This window comes from Oreochromis niloticus, linkage group LG1, assembly GCF_001858045.2.
Source record: "Oreochromis niloticus isolate F11D_XX linkage group LG1, O_niloticus_UMD_NMBU, whole genome shotgun sequence".
NCBI lineage: Eukaryota > Metazoa > Chordata > Actinopteri > Cichliformes > Cichlidae > Oreochromis > Oreochromis niloticus.
In genome coordinates, this window is record NC_031965.2 from 13,721,478 (window position 1) to 13,738,557 (window position 17,080).

Consider the following 17,080-nt stretch of genomic DNA (forward strand, 5'->3'; position numbering starts at 1 on the left):
CCTTTGAAATTTAAAATAAATCATTCTTAATTGCTTTTTTGTATAAAAGTATGTAGATGGATTGATAAGAACAGCACCCAGATAAAATAGGACATCTAAGCCAGTAATTAACTGCTTGCCAAAAAAAACGAAGGAAAAAAAAAAAAGTGTGATGCCCAGCACTAACCCTGGAACATAATTACAGTTATGATTTTATGTCAGTGCTAATTAAGGTGCACCATCCTTTGTAAATAAGCCAACTACAAAAAGTGAAAAAAGGTCAAAGTGATACAAAGAAGGCAAAAAGGACATCAAGATCAAGAGATAGCCTTGTGATCATGCCTCTGTGTCCTTCTCAGGTAAACATCTCAGTTATTGCTCTGAAAACCTCCTCCCTGCTTTAAGCAAAACACTATGCGGCTTCACGGCATCTGTTACCGCTTCGAGCACATCTTCGCCAAGTAATAATTGCTCGAGTCTTTGTAGTTACCTGCAGCGGCTTTGTTCTGTTAGTTCACCGCTGGCCAGCACAGGGGTCACCACAGTCAACTCTTAATAATTCATAGGCACACTTTTAAATTTGAGGAGATGAGGATGTGGATTTCTAGACAGGGAGGGGGTGAGTCACTGTGCAGGTGAGCCTCTATGGGCCGCCTGCGGCAGCAATGTTGTGCACACAAGGAGACTTTCTCTGCAGACCCCATGCTCGGTGTTCACAGCGTTATCGAGGATACACAAGAAAGGCAAAGCCGGAGCTCCCAAAGGACGCCATTCTTTGCTCATCATCTTTCAAATTCAGCTCCATCTCTTTGAACTACTTCCCTTCCTCTTGTTGTGTAAAATATATACCGCCTTCGAAGGAATGATTTATACGTTCTATTAATACTCTGGCCGCCATGTGGTAAACTAGAATATCCCAGACACTCTTTACCTCAGGCGATCTGAATGGGACTTCACACAGTAAAGCTGTTATTGCCACTGAATTGAAAGAGAGGGCATTGAAGATATATTGCACTACATGAGACAGATGCACAGATGACCCCAAACCAGAAGCATATATAAGAACAACTGCAAAGTATATAAAAATGTATACATATCCTACTTATGGTTTTCACACGTGGCTGATTGCGTCTCCCTTTCTTGGCGTCGACAGGGAGACGCAGTCACTGCTGAAAAGGGCAGCGAGACTCTCAGATTGGCAGAAGTCAGTCCTAATTTGTCTGCGGTCAGAAAACGGCATTTAACCAGCAATAAGCAAAGGTTAAAATGCCGCGTGGTCGCACAGAGTTCACCCTCATTAGAAAGAACAGCGCCATTAGGCCGCGCTGAGCCGACAGTCAGCTAGTTTGGATTACGGATGATTAATGGAGGAGACACAAGGTGATTTCTTTCAGGTTTGAATAGAGTGGATTAATTTTTAATTTTTTTAACAGTACAAAAAAACCCCCCAAAACAGTTTGATCAATCAAATTGAGACAAAGGGGCAATATAAAGAGCTGTCTTGGATTAAAATAAACACACACACAAAAAAAGAAAAGATCAATCCATGCAAAACCCTTAGTCCCACAGCACAATCTAACATTTTGTTATTGAAGCCTAATCACTTCCTCGGGGAAAAAAGTGGCACTGGAAGTAGTTTGTAAAACAAACTCTCCATTGCAGCTCTGCAGACCGACCATTGTGATGCAAGTCTCACCTGCTCCTTCTCCTGTAGCTCAGCCTCCAGCTCCTTTACCCTAACAGTCAGCTGGGCGTTTTTCTGCCTCTCCTGATTGGCTTCATTGCACTGGGCTTCTAGTTCAGCAATCTAAAACGCAGAATGGGGGGAAAAAAAAGTTAAAAGAAAAATTTGGCAGTTTTTTTTAAGCTAATCAGATTGGTTTTTTTTTAACATATTCCTCCTTGTTAAGCAGAAACCTGGATTTGTTGTAGAGTATAATAGCAATTTGAAAATTGATACCAACAATTAAAAAAGAAAGGGTTAGAGAATAACACTGTTACCATACCAGCCCAGCTGCAGGAACAGCCCACATTGATTATGAAACTAAAATGATTCTATTTTTAGCAGACTGAGACTCTGCAGGCAACACAGAAGCTAATGAAATGTACAGTACCTACAGTGTTTTGCTCTGTACAGATTTTGACCAAACCCGTGGCAGAGAACTCTGTGTGTGCAGTTTGTGATAGAGTTCTCTTCTTTTAAAGCAGCGGAAACGGTTTATCAAACCTGTCACTTTTTCCTCGATCAATGGGCTTGTCTACATTATTCAACTTCCCCGTAGGAGTGCATGAGTGTATTACCTTTTTCCTGAGCGTGTCACTCTCCTCCTTGCAGGCACTAAGCTGTTTCTTCCAGCTCTCTACATTAGCTGAAGACTCCTGCAGTGCATCCACCAGCCTGGCATTATTTTCTCTTAAAGTCTGAAGCTCTGTTTCCCACTTCTTGGCGTTGGTGTTGCTGTCAGACAGGAGCGACAGAAAGAGATCCAGCAGGAGAGTTATTAATGGAAGTAAAATTTCAGCCACTCCGTTTTGAAAAGCTTGTGAGTGCCAACACGGCACATATTTCTACAATCTCCTTCCAGACACATCTATTTAATTAGTATTGCTGCACATTACGCTGTCGAGAGATGTTTAGACCACAATAAAAAAGAAAAAAAAAATGAAGCTAGAAGTGGGGAAAATTCCCCCCAAAATCCAATGAACTGTGGCACCAGCATGTGATTTGTTATCCTTTCATATCACAGGGGGTGCATTCCTGTCTTATCAATAAGGATGGGGAGATATGTGATGTATATTTAGTATGCATCACTGTTCCCACTTCCTTATGCATGGCTGGGTTGAAGTGTTTTGCTCTATCATCAAATGTGGACAGACTGGCATCGCAGCATTCTGCAGTCCTCTGCTGTTTCACTGCTGTGACACTCTCCAACAAAAACAAAATCCAACAGTTCTGTGAATGCACGAGAAAATGCCCACACAGAGACAATTTTACATCCAGAAGCTGGAGATATTTTGATGCTTTTATATGAAGTGAAGCGTTTCCTTCAGCAACTGTTTCATATCAGTGTTGTATTAAATTCTCAATTATGACTTTTTGATTTTGCAAGTTTGTTTATTAAGATAATTCCTGGAAAGAGCTCTGCAATCAAAATTTGGACTTTATTAGTTTACCAAAGGAATTTTAATAAGTTAACTGGTCAAGATAACCTCAGATTCTTTAGATATACAAAGGGAGCACTGTAGAGTGACATTTATGCAGTGTGGTTGTTGTTTTCAGCCGGTGCTTTGGAAAAAAAAAAAAAAAAAGGAAGTAAAGAAAAAAAAACATTAAAAAGAAACAAAACAAGTCTGAAAATAATAATCCCAGGGCATGCATTTGCTTTAACTTTTTATAATTATTACAGTTTCATCTCAACGATTTAGCATAAGTACAAACATGTGTTACAATGTTTGTACTTATGGCACCGCTATAGCTCAGCTGGTTAGGCAGGTTAAGCAGGAAAGGCTGCAGTGGCCTCCATGTAATTAGTACCAACTTGCAGTGACTTTTTCAACTTTGTCACTTTCTAGGGAAATTAATGAGAACTACAAGTTCTGTAAATGAATTGTTATCCACACCACTCATGCAAATGTTAATGTAGTTCTTACTTTTTTAGGGGTCTGTTGCTGCCAGTGAAAATTTGCAATCCCCTCCACGCCACCCTCACATCTGGATCAAATAAATCCACTATGATATGGGATTTTATTTTATTATTATTTTTCTCCTCCCTATTTCCTCACTGTGGTTTTAATTGACTCTGATGGCCCGGCGTCATTTTAATCCCATCTGGAATCACATCTGGCGTTTCATACAATTACCAATTTGTACACTCTGCATCTGGATTATAAAGGCCAAATAACCAAACGGTGGAGTGGAGGAGCATCACTCTTTAGATTATATGGTTTCTGAGCCCTTTTAGAGTCATTACTGCTTTAAGTAACAGCAATAAAATAAAGAGAGAGAGAACATACGAGCACAGTTTAGTTTAATAAGCATGAGTGTGATCAAGAGCTGATATGATCTGCATTGGGTTTACACACTTGCATGCTTGTAATATAATAGTGTATATGTTTAAAATAATAAATACTGAGCAAGCTGTTCGATTGGACGAGTGTCATACCATGATTATGCAGTACCTGTCTCACTGAAGTGTGTCCAATCTGCTTATTTTACATTCAAACAGCCAGATTTCAAACACCTGTTTGGTTTCTGTTTGATGCCACAGGAAAAGTTTATACAGCACTTGCATCAGCAGCAGCAGCTGCAGGCCAAGCAGTGTGTGAATTTTTATTACTTTTTATTTATTTGGTTGTGATGAGACAGTTGCAGAGAAGTAAAACCAGTTATAAAGTATGTGTTTTAGTTGGTTTGCGTCATCACACAGTACGAAAGTTCTTGTTTGAACCAGCTGTTCCCATTTCAATTCTTCTATTTTTATTCTTTTAAAAAACTAAAAAAAAGAAAATTGTCGGAAAATTTGTTTTCATTTGGTGAATACAAATTTAAATATGAGCACTTTGATGCAGCCTGAGACGTGAATCTTCAGACTGATATTTAGTAGATTTAAAACTGGATTTAATTACATATGAATTTCACATTAAAGCAGTTCTTCTGATGAAATAAAACCTTACCTCTGCTCTACTGCACTCTTGAGACGTTCATTCTCACTCTGTAGGAGAGCAGCCTCCGGACCGACGTGAGAGATTTTCTCATCATCTGTCCCGTTAATGCTGGATGCCTGGTTGGTTGAGGGTGTATCACGACCAGACTCCGACTGAGAAATTGAGGGAAACTTGTGTTTCAAAGCAGGTTTAAGGAGGCCTGTGGTTAAGACGCAGCCATCTAAAAGGGTCTCATGGGTTAAACAGAAATCCATCTCAAAAATCCTGCTCTCACTATGAAAAAGGGCCCTAGGCTTCTTTTGCCAAAACACCCTGAAGACGTCAGCTATGACAGCGAAGGGTTGAGGGTAAATGCTTGCCAGTATCTATCATGTCATATGGGCCAGAAGCTTTGTGTGCTTCAGGGCTGATCCTTAGCACCTGGAGTCAGGGCGAGTAGAAAGCAGGCATGTTCGTTGTGGGTGACTGTGGCATGAACCACTAACGTAATGATAGCATTTCAGATTTGAATCATTTATGTAGATCTGAGCAAATTTACTGTCACTGTTTATAGCTTCCTTATCCTCCGAGTTACTGTTGTGCCTGCAAGGTAGTAAGGACGATCTTTGACCTCTTATTCATGACGGCTCACACTATTCCACGATTGAGTTCCGTTGTAATATTTAAACACAAGATTCATTAATATTTGAACATATTTACATACATAATTATGCCAGAAGCCATTTCTAAACACAGAAAGTGTATCATTTGGTGTTTGTGAAATTATTTCTCACTTTCTCTGTGGCCCTGTAAGCTTTCTGGAAGCCAACACACTGACTGTAGCTGAAACGAGTGGAAAGCCGAGGAGATGAAATGAATCAGACTTTCAGACAGCACAGAGATATTATTTACCTGGGAGTGATTACTCAACGTCTCCACCTTCTCTTGAGATTTGTCTCTTGCTAGCTTAGCCTGTTCTTTTACCTCCTGGAACTTCTCAGCAAACTGAAAGTACAAGAAGAGATGTCAGGAAGCTGTGGTTATTAGTGGCAAGGTTCATTTTTAAACATTATCTAAGGATGGTGAGGACTAATAATAATAATAATAATAATAATAATAATAATAATAATAATGATGATACAACAACAACTACAATAACAGTAATAATAAAGAAGCTAACTGTTTAAAACAAACCACAGATTCAGTTTAAGCGCTTCAACCTCCAAAGCATGATCCCCTCTTGAAAACAGTTAAGAGCCCCTGATCATAATGTCAGAGAGGCTGATCGTTAGAATAAGGGCTCAGCAGGTTAACTATACAACATTTTAAATTGATTCTGGATTTTACTTTAAACCAGCAAAGAGAATCAACGAAAGGGGAAATGAGCCATCCATCAGTTTTATGAAGGCTCTGCTACAAAAACCTCTCACCTTTGTGAGCTGCTGCTCTGAAGCGAAGCCCAGTCCAAACACGGTGTTGGCCCTGCTGTCGGCCCACTGGCCAAACTTCTGTGATGTCTTGGTGAACGTCATGTTGGGCGTGATTGTGCTGTTGATGATGACCTGTTGGGAAATAACACATAGATTTTCTAAGCCTATAAGAGACCATAGTGTTATCAATGCAAAGTACAGTTAGTCATGTGTAATCCTCCAGCATAGCTCTCAGGTCTTTCTGACACTCCTCATAAAAATAACTGATGTTGGATTTCAGCAGTACAGAGGTTGGAAAATTGTGCGTCTCATTCAGCCAAGACATATTACAGAAGCTGTTCCAGCAGCTGCATTCACATAATAAATAGGCCCACCAATTTAATAAAGGACAATCCTCTATTGCAGCTCCATTCACACCAGACTACACCTGTAATATGCTGACGGCTGTATGCCAGTGCCCACACACGGCATATTTATTATTTCTTTTAAAGTGATCCAATCATATAAAAAGCAGATTTATAAGCATGTCTCTGAAATATAAAGCAGTTACGTGTTCACAGAAAAAAAATACTCATCTTTACTATTGTTAAACCAGATGGCATACAAGGTTTCCACATTTATAATTTAGGATGCTGAATAGCAAACACTTTGTCAACCCAGAGTTTTAAAGTTTCAACATTGTCGTGTGAATCAAACGTACCATTTTTAATACACTCTAATAACCTGTGTGGGACATTCATGTGTTCCCTTAGTGTTTAACGTTGCAACTGAAGATGGATTTGCACCTTTGATTCAGCAGAGATTTCACATAGGATGACCTTCCTGATGCAACACTCTCATTTATCCAGGATTAATTATCCTAAAGCTTATTAACATCAGGTTTGGTTAAGGATTTATCATACACCAGCAATCAGGTTGAGCTATTTGCAAACGTCTTTATTGCATATTCAGCTCCATGCAAAAGACCTCCACTACTTTGTGATACTGAGTTAAATAAAATAGTTGCAGACTGCTGCCTCTCTCAGCTCACTTGTTTTATTCCCCGATTACAAATAAAGTTTTGTTCACTAAATAATTTACATGCAAATGTAAAAAGCACACACAAATGGAAAAACACTGGCTGCTGACCCGCTAACCTCTAAGCAGTTGAAGTACAGTCTCTATATTTGCCATGGTATCCATTCACCTGTTGTAGCCACGCCGCAACTCAGATGCCAGAAAACATCTGCTGCAGTCTAAAATTGTAACGGGTGCATGTGTCAGTGAAGGAAGCAACACGTGTCTAAACACCATGTCAGCCTACTTCACCCATTTGAATACTGCATCACAGTTCATATAGACAGCTCTGATCCTCTGTGATGCTAGGTGTGCGTGTAAACACAAGCAGCTTTGATTTATTGCTGCATGCACACAAACCCAGTCTCACTACAGAGATATAACAGAACTTAAAACCAGCACACGCAAATTATCCCGACAATTAAGAAACAATAGAAGACAGTCTAATGGCAGAGCAGCCCTTGTTTCATAGCAACATGGCTCTGAACACAGGATCTGAGGATTTAAACTGCTGACAGACTCGTGTCCCATTCTACGCCCCCACTGTCTCCCTCTCCATCTTTTCAGTGGCTGAGGTGTTAAAACTCTTTGCACCACATCATTACTGGACACAGCGAGCCAAAAAGCAGAGGAGCCTGAGCGGAATAAGGATCATTAGTACGCAATTAATGTTTGTCCTCTATTTAGATCAATGCTAATGGCACCTAGGGAGAAAGATCACTACAGGTGAACAAAAAAAAAAGAAAAGAAAAAAAAGACGACCATCAGGCATCAGAGCTAAAGATTACAACTGCAATCTTTGATGCAGGCATCATTCCCACATCAAGGGTTTATAAGGAGACTGGCAATTTACCAAGGCACTGCTAATCTGATCTTAAAAATCATCACTCTTTCAGAGGCTTCTTCAAAACAAAGGTGACCCAATTTCCCCTGAAGTGGAACCTGGGTAAAGCCTGAACAACACTCCCACGTCTCATCTCTAGCAGTGAAGTGAATATTTAACAGGGCTCATAACGCTGGCTCAAAGAGAAGTGTTAAGATAAGATGAAACTTTAATGATCATTGTAGAAAAAGTGGAATGCTGCTGTGGAATAAAGCGAAAAAAGGAAGGAGTTAGGTAAACACACAGTAAATGTCTGCAACCAGCGGCTCAACAGCCAGAGTATAAAATGTGAATTTCCTTTAGAATAATAATCCTGGCATACAGTACCCTGAAATTAGTCATCATAAATTGTCATTCAGACAATTGAAATTCACATTTCTTCTCTTTTTTTATCTCGTGTGTGATGAATGCTTTCAGATCATTCTCAAAATAATTAGGAGAAATTCTTTTTTTGTTGTTTTTTTAAGAGGTAGAAAAAAAAAATGTCACTGAATTGAATTTTATTAAACAAAAACATAATGCAATATAACTCTTGATATAAGATCTGAAACACGGCATGACGACTTTTACACCACTGAAGCTACACACAAAGACCTGAACGCTCAGTCAGTGCTTCTCAAACATTTTACTCCCTGCTAAGTTTTCTTAAAAAATTCATTACCATAAAATTATTTCATAATTAAATGTACTTCAAACTTCTTATTGTAGCTTTGTTTACACATATGAGCATTATGCTGTCAGTCAAAACTCTCACTTTTACAAAATACAACAAATATCCTGCAAAGTGTTTTAACTGTCTGTTCATTTTTCCTTTTAGGATTCTAAAATGAAAATGGATGAATGATTAAGTCCAAACATTATAGCATGTATGTAACACTATACACTTTATTAGGTACACCTGTACCTATTCACGCTCACAAGTGAGCAACTTAGGGCATTTAGGCATGTGGACTCTTAAATTACGAGTGAGCGTCAGTTCTCTGGGTGAAAATGTCAATGCTAGAAGTCAAAGGAGAATGGCTAGACTGCTTTGAGGTGAAGACAATATCAACAACCACTTGTTATAATCAAGGTATGCAAAAGAACATCTGTGAAAGTACAACAAATCGACCCTTGAAGCAGATGGGCTACAGACTACACCGGATACCACTACTGTCAGCCAAGAACAGGAAACTGAGGCTATAATTTGCTTGGCCTCACCAAAGTTTGACAATAGAAGACCGATAAATGTCACCTAATCTGATGAGTCTTGACTTCTGCTTCAATGTTCAGATGGTAGGGTGAGAATTTGGTGTAAACATGAAAGCCATCCTGCCTTGGTTCAGGTTGCTGGTGGTGGTGTAATTGTGTGGTGACATATCAACAGACCTTAAACCCATTGAGAACTTTTTGGCTGTCCTGGAACAGGAGATTATCATCACCTGCAGCCTAGGAATATGCAGCAATTGCATGACGCTAGCATGTCAATTACAAACCAAAATCTCTGATGAATGTTTCTAGCACCTTGTTGAATCTATGCAGCAAAGAACTGAGGCATTTCTGAAGGCTACATACCTGTAACTAAATACCTACTGAAGTAAAAGTATCTGCAGAGAAAGGCCCAGACATTGCATTTACAGTATCATCTGTAATGTAACATAAGGGATACTGAGTTACCCCCACGGGACCTGTGACTGTATGTTTGGCACGCATGTGTAAACGACCCAGTGAGCAAGCCAATGAGAGAGTGGGAGGGTGTGACGGAGGAAAGGGAGGGGGTGCAGAGTGACGCTGGCAGCTGTGTGGATGGTGAGCTGGGCTGTGGATCAAGTGGCACAGGAGGCACAGAGTGAAGCTCGGCAAGCTAATGGCCTGAGGGTCAGCTAGAAACTCAGAGACAGCCAGGAGGTTATAAGGGAAAGCTTCCTCGGCCGATTAGGTGTCTGCAGAGTGCACAGAATCTGCAGAGTCAGTGATTCGGATAGGAAATGTAGAACATAAGAGATCAGTTATCAAGCTCCAAATACCAGACGACTTTTTCATGGTTGGAAAGAAAAAAAAAAAAAAAAAAAAAAAAAAAAAATACCAGCTGAAGTTATCTACTGATAATTAGGACCAAGAGGAAGGAATCTTTTTTTCTTAAAAGGACATACAAAAAAATAAATAAATAAAAATCTGAATTATGGTGACAAATGGGCAGTGAGGATAGTCATTATGATGCTGTGGTATAACTGAAACACAGCCAATGAAAGGCGAGACAAAGTCTGCCGTGTCCTGTCATTAAACCAGAAAGCAAAGTGGAAAAATTGCGATTGCTCATCAGGCAGAGGTGTGATGCAGATGAAGAAATGTTCAGTATTTCTGTATGTCTGCCAACTGCTTTAATGTCCTGATGCATTTCATCTCACCATATATTAAGAACTGCAAAAGAACACTGTTCCTCGGTGGCGATGACGCAAGTTTGGTTACCCAACACCACTTTTAACTCAACTTAGCATAATGTATTTTTTACAGTTTTTGTGTGCATTATATTTGTTTTGTACATCTGCTGATGTTTATGACACATTTTTTGCAGAAAGTTGAATTAATCAATCCGCTAGTTCAACATCCCGAGTGTAGCTTTTGATCTCTGAGAAAGCCAAGACCTTCACAAGGTCTTTGCAGACCTATAAATCCAGGTGTTGCCTGAATAGAGGGTGTATTTGTACCTTGAGTCACAATAAATACAACATTTCTGTGTATTTATGCTTCAAGCCTTGACAGTCGTCTGATGAAGTGCAGCTTTTTCACTGGCAAAAGTTCAAATGCGTGCTCTTAGATTTATTTATTTTTTGATATTTCCTGTCCTCGTTTGTTTCCCCTGTTGAAAGAGTCACTGATCTGCAGCGTTGTTTACAATACAGAATTTGCTGATGCTGGGGCTTCAGACTATAAAAGGTTGGTGCAACTGTGTCATAATCCTTATGGATAATTGTGCTGGGACTGATAACAGCCCAGTGCATTCGCTCTGATGACAGCTGGGCATACAGCACAATATCCAATCGACTAGCTTGACGTACCAGACACTGAAAGGTGGAGTGTGCATGTCCCCTAGATCCCCAGGTTTATCGGGGAGGGTGTTAGTTTTTTGTTTTCTTGTTCTTGGATGGAAACAAACATTTATGGCTCACAACTTAAAAAAAAGTAAAATAAAAAAAATACTTAGTGTACTCTTTATGAGCAGATTGATGATAACAGGAAAACTTGACTTTTTGATAGTTTGATACAAACTATGCTGTTTAGGCAAGACCATAACAACTTTACAAAGAATAACTAAACCTGATCATCTTGTTTATGTTCCAGCACATTTAACCCTTATTTTTCAACTTTCAAAAACAACATGTCACTGGTAGCACTGCACCAAGAATACTTAGCACTTAATAAAATAATTATTTTAGAACCTTCAGGTTTTGGAAATTTCCTTTTTACTCCTTTCTTCCCTGGTATGGCCAAAGCAGCTGAATGCCAACATTTCCCAGCACATTAATGAGCTCTGGTTAGGTAGCAGAATATATATTTGTTTGACAGTTTTGTATTTGACAGTCAAAAGTGACGATTGACAGGAACAGCAAAGAGAAAGGAGGATATGCCATGCAACACAGATTGCCCTGGCTTAACAGACATTGTAATAAGCAGACAAAGTGAATGAATACAATGAAATGACTAAATTACACAAGGTGTAAAATAGTAAAAAATAGTCCCTAAAATATGCATTTGATGAATAAAAAGCTCATTTGAATTCTTATTACTGGCGGAGACATGTCTTTTAGCTTACAAGCCAAGCTCATAAGCTCATGAGCTTTAACGTTAGTGCTAGAAATTGGCTGTGGCAAAAAAAGAAAAAGATACTTAATGAAGTGTCAGAAAGATAAATCTAAAAAGAGCTGAGTGTTTTAGGCATTACCTCACAAAGTTATCATACTGGGAATTATTTATAAAGTACAGCAAGATGTGTCCTCACTGTGTTGTCACAGCACTTGGTACATCGCCGCATGAGAAGCACAATGCAGGCTGAGCGACAGTCAAAAGTGCTGATACGCTCCTCTACTTGCCATATCATCATCAGCCAGTTGCCCAGACATCATAGGTGGATGAATACAAGCTGACGGTCTGTCATAGTTAGTGCGTGCAACAGCACAGACCATTCTTCTAGACAGACCTGTCTCCCTTGCAGCAACTGTGCAAACTAGAAACTATATTTAACATCTATTTGACATGACTCAACGTTTCTTCGCTTTTGGTTACTTTGCTCATATCGACATCACTTTGACTCACTTAAATTAAATGGATAGGAGGATAAAATTAAAATCAGCAGGAGTCTGCTCCTTTTAAATTGAGATAACATTTGAGAAATTCCTTTTCCCCATACCTCACATACAGCAGTTCCCTGCAGAGATTTTATGACACATAATGTTCTGTTAAGGTTACAGAGGAGGGAGGAGGAGGACAACAACAAAGATGACAGGAGAGGGAGAGAAGAGAGAGAGCACTCAGGGCCTTGAGGAAATAGAGGACAAAATATTGATGCTTTTAGACATGAATAAATAATAGTCCCGTTATCTTTCTCACAAATGAAACAGACATGAAGTAGTAGATATAGTTTATCTTTAGTAATCTATTGTCAGCTGTTGTCATCCCTGCAGATCCATAAGTGCTGGCTGATGACATAACACATTAAAGTCTTGCCTCTGTAGCTGTAGGAAGAAAGCTTTGAAAGCTTTGAAGCTAGCAGAGCTTGACTCAACAATGCTTTGCTGGAGAAGAGAACCGATGCTTCTTTTACTTAAAATTGTGCTGTAAGGCTTAAACTGCCCAGAAAAGTGAGTTAAAATTCTAAGAATGAACACAAGCTCTTTACAGTAGAGCCAGATGGTCAAAAAACATACAAAAAGAAAAAACAAGAACAACAAAAAAAACACATGCTTTGCACTTGTTTGTTACTTTTAAGAAGACAGCAGGACATGCTTGCTGTGCAAAAAACTCAACACCGATACGCCGACTTCCTGTGAGAAAGCCACTCATCGGCTGCTGGTAATCTTAACTCCTCAATCCTTTCACCGAAACAGAGAAGTGAAACTATTAGGCCATCAACCAATCCAAACATCTGTCAACACATCCACCCTAAAGTGGCTCTGCAGGTAAACTGTGTGATTTAAGACTCTGAAATGTGGTTGCCTAACAGCGTCAACAGAGGAATATCGCTGTCCTGAGGCTCCTCTAGCTTTCTACACAGACAGAAAACTGATCGCCATGGAAACGCATAATGTACTTTTTCAGCAAGCAGAGGAAGACTGTGTGAATATGGGATGTAGACAAATTCAAGTGGTGTCCATCATCACTTGTATTATTTAATCTCAGCACCATGCTCACAACTACAAGAAAATCACTATAACACAACCAAAAAGTTGACACTGTCCCCCTGCAGTGTGGCCAGTTTTTAAAAACTCTACCACCCTCAGAGTATGACGACTGTTGGCTTTTTGTTGATGACATGAAATTACAGATAATTGAGTTTAATTGTGACTCAACAGGTCGGCAGCTCTTTGATACTCTTGTTAATCTATTAGAGGGGAAGCTTGCTAATATGATACAGTCTCTGATTTCAACTTACATGGCAGTTATTCAAGTTAATGTTATGATGTACACATATTTGTTTTGCAAAGCTCCATGTCTGGAAACAGTTTAACTAGGCAGCAGATCATAAGCAAGCAGAGAAATCATCAATGTGTGTCCAATATTCATATTTTTATGTGCTGTGTGTGCTTTTAAATACATTAAATAGATGGAAACAGCTGGCAAAGCAAAAATGCAGAGCTCACACTTTTGTTCCCTCCCTTAATTTGACAGTCAACACCAGCATGTTTATTTTATGAACTGTAACACTGTATTAATTTTAAAAATATTTTATTAGATGTATGTTTATACAGTTAAAGGAAAGTACAACTATTTAATGGGCAATTCTGAATTTTAAGGTCTCCAGTTAACATTCCTATGACAAGTATATACAGTTTAAACTGTAACAATACCAAATGCAGCGACAGTATAGAAAGTCCATTTCAATGTAGTCTATTTATTATATTTAAACTACAGCAAACCTTTACATGACCTCTCTTCCACAGGCTCAAAAGCACTTGGACAAACTAAAATAACTTTTGAAAGTCTTCAACATGGTGATGAAAATCCTTTGCAGTCAATGATTGCCTGAAGTCTAGAACCCATGCTCGTCACCACATGCTGTGTATGTGCTCTGCCAGGCCTCGACTCTCACTTGTTTGTGGGTCTCTCTGCATTCAGTTTTGTCTTCAGTAACTCCAAAGTGTGGTTTGATGGTTTGAGATCAGGTGACCAACGTGCACATTGAAAAATATCAAATTTCTTTCCCTTGAGAAACTCTTGGGTTGCTTTCACTGTATGCTTTGGGCCATTATCCATGTGCACTGTGAAGCACCGTGGGATCAGTTTTGATCTGAGCAGAGAGTATAGCCATGAGTTCATCCTGCTACTTCTATCAGCAGTCGGATAATTAATAAATACTGCTGAACCAGTTCCACTGGCAGCCATACATGCCCATACTATAACAGTGTGTTTGACAGAATAAGTGTTGTGCTTCAGATCATGTTTCTCTCCTTACCTCATAGATTTCCCTTCCTATCATTCAGGTACAGGTTAAACGTGTCTTCATCTGTCTAAAGATTTTTATTTCAGAATTACGCCAACTCGTTTAGAGATCTTCCAGCGAGGTCAAATCTGGCTTCTTTCAGTTGCATCAACAACTCTCACATAGACAGTTCCAGTGAACTGAATGCAAGTTCAATACTTGAATCAACTCCAGAATGCTTAATTTGTCATGGAATAAATGGTGAACAAGCCTGACAAGACATGAAACAACTTGTCAGAAAACTGTTACTTTTGAAACTCTGAAAATGGGGGACTGTGCATAAAATGACTCTAATTACTGAACAGCTAATGCAATGGTTTTGTCAAACCCCTTTTTTAAGCTAAAAGTCTGTATTTCAATCACATCTTGATCATTAAAATCCACCGTGGTGATGCACAGAGACAAACCTAGAAAAACTGTCACTGTCCGACACTTATGGACCTAACTGCAGGTGTCAGCCAGTACAGTTAGATGGTTATTTCAGCTTAGCACTACATTAGTAGTTTTCCCTACAAAGATGAAATTTGACCTCAAGCCTCCTGTTACTAGGGCTGCTCCCAGTTATTAGCCTTTCAAGGTGTAAAGAGTTAATGATACAACACTTCTAACTGCTAAATATTGTGACCACAAATAGAGCTGATCTCATCTTTTTAATTTGTCATTTTGCAATAATTTAATATTAAATTATCCAGACAAACGCACAGGAGTGCGGGAAACCTTAAACATTGCCATGTTGGACTAACACTGATCAGTGAGAGCAGCAAATGTAATACTGACATGCTTGGCAGCACCTTTTGTTCAATACTATTAAGTGTTTCTCTCGTTCCTTGTCTCCCGAGGGCAGTTATTGATATTGATATTGTTACACAAAGATACAGAATATACACACACATACCTTGGATCCATCCACACTGATAATGCGGTAGCTGTTACGCGTGCTGTCATAAAAATAGGAGACAGTGACAGCCTGCTTGCTGGCAGGAACCCAGTTCTTCTTGGTAGTTGGGTCGATTTGGAAGACATGGGCCCTGGTGGTGTAGATCGGCTGCTCCCTGAAGAGCAGAAGACAGAGCAGAGGGACGATATTAGAGGGGGATTGAGATAAGACACAACATGTAACTACAGCTCAAGATAACATCCACTGATAAACGAGCCAAATCTCTCTCACACACACACAACACACACAAACAGAGGTACAGGGTGAATAAAATCTTTATCACATAAAGTCTGCAGAGACCGTGTGCTTTGTGTTCAGAAATGCAGAGTCCTGAGAGTCTTAGTGTGGACAGGCAGGTGATAATGTAACACAAACCCTTAATTCTCATGGCAACCCAAAGCCATTAGCACATTAACACCCCCCCTTCCCTCTCATAGGTGTCAGTAACACACTAGATGTTTGGACTGTGCACTTTGGTGTGTTTAGAGAAAGATTTTTCTAGTGCACCACAGTCAGATAATTGACTTTTCTCACACCAGCTGCCTACTACTGGATGCAATGTTAATCTAACCAAGTGATCACGTTGTCAAAACAGAAGTTTTACACTAATCATGCACAGTGCTAATGGCAACATGTCACTCTGATAATGCACATAATGCTTGCCCATTTTCTTAGTATGTTATTATCATGTCACATTTGAAATTACCCACATCCAAAAGCAGTTTTTGTTTTGTTGAACAGTTTATATATTGCACAGCACAAGGCACTGAATTAAGCATCAGTTGGATTAATTCCTAATTATGATTTTGCATACATTTGCCATCATCATGAGTCATCTTTTATAATCAAAGAAAACTGCTTTGTATTACTTCGCTTAGCTCGAATGGTAGCACGTTATCCATAAAACACCAATATTAAACCTGTAATAAAACTAATGGGGATTCTCGGGATTTATCGGCAAACGATTGTACTGGGAAACATCGGTAAAATGGATTCCACTCATCACGGGAATTAGGAAGTAGATAAAAGCTCTGCTGAGCCCGTCTCTGACTCATCTCAGTGTCCACTTTTAGAAAGTATTCACAAGCTGATTCAAGTTAAGCTTTTGTCCAGCCCAGTTTTACTGCCACGTTGCTGTCATTATACTCAAGCAGTTCTCTCTCCATTTCCAATCTCTTACAGCCTCATTATAGTTTAATCATTTTTAAGTGAAAAGCTGAAACCACACTTGACTTAAAAAAAAGGTATAAAACCCAAGTCAGCAATAAATGTGATGGAGAAAAGTTCAAAATCATGTCATCTGTCCGTGAGAGTGAAGTAATCTGCCTCTTAGCCATGAGCTGCACACCGCCCTTGTGATTCAGAAGAGCATCAGCACGAGGATGAAGGAGCAGGATCAAGGCGCCTGTTAAACTTGAATGACCACAGACTAAATACAAAGTGTGAATGCTCCTCCTCTCAATGACATCCACAGA

General features: G+C 39.4%; 1 protein-coding gene across 3 annotated transcripts in view; it reads right to left on the reverse strand.

The window, feature by feature from the left end:
* Nucleotides 1-17,080, reverse strand: part of homer2 (homer scaffold protein 2) — a 31,920-nt gene that overhangs the window by 3,579 nt on the left and 11,261 nt on the right. For all 3 annotated transcript variants that reach the window (XM_003458193.5, XM_005463182.4, XM_005463183.4), the window contains exons 2-7: nt 15,564-15,720; nt 6,054-6,185; nt 5,536-5,628; nt 4,654-4,796; nt 2,281-2,437; nt 1,676-1,786 (exon numbers count right to left, since the gene is read on the reverse strand). In XM_003458193.5, coding sequence (XP_003458241.1) covers nt 1,676-1,786; nt 2,281-2,437; nt 4,654-4,796; nt 5,536-5,628; nt 6,054-6,185; nt 15,564-15,720 — 793 coding nt within the window. The remainder of the gene's footprint in view (nt 1-1,675; nt 1,787-2,280; nt 2,438-4,653; nt 4,797-5,535; nt 5,629-6,053; nt 6,186-15,563; nt 15,721-17,080) is intronic.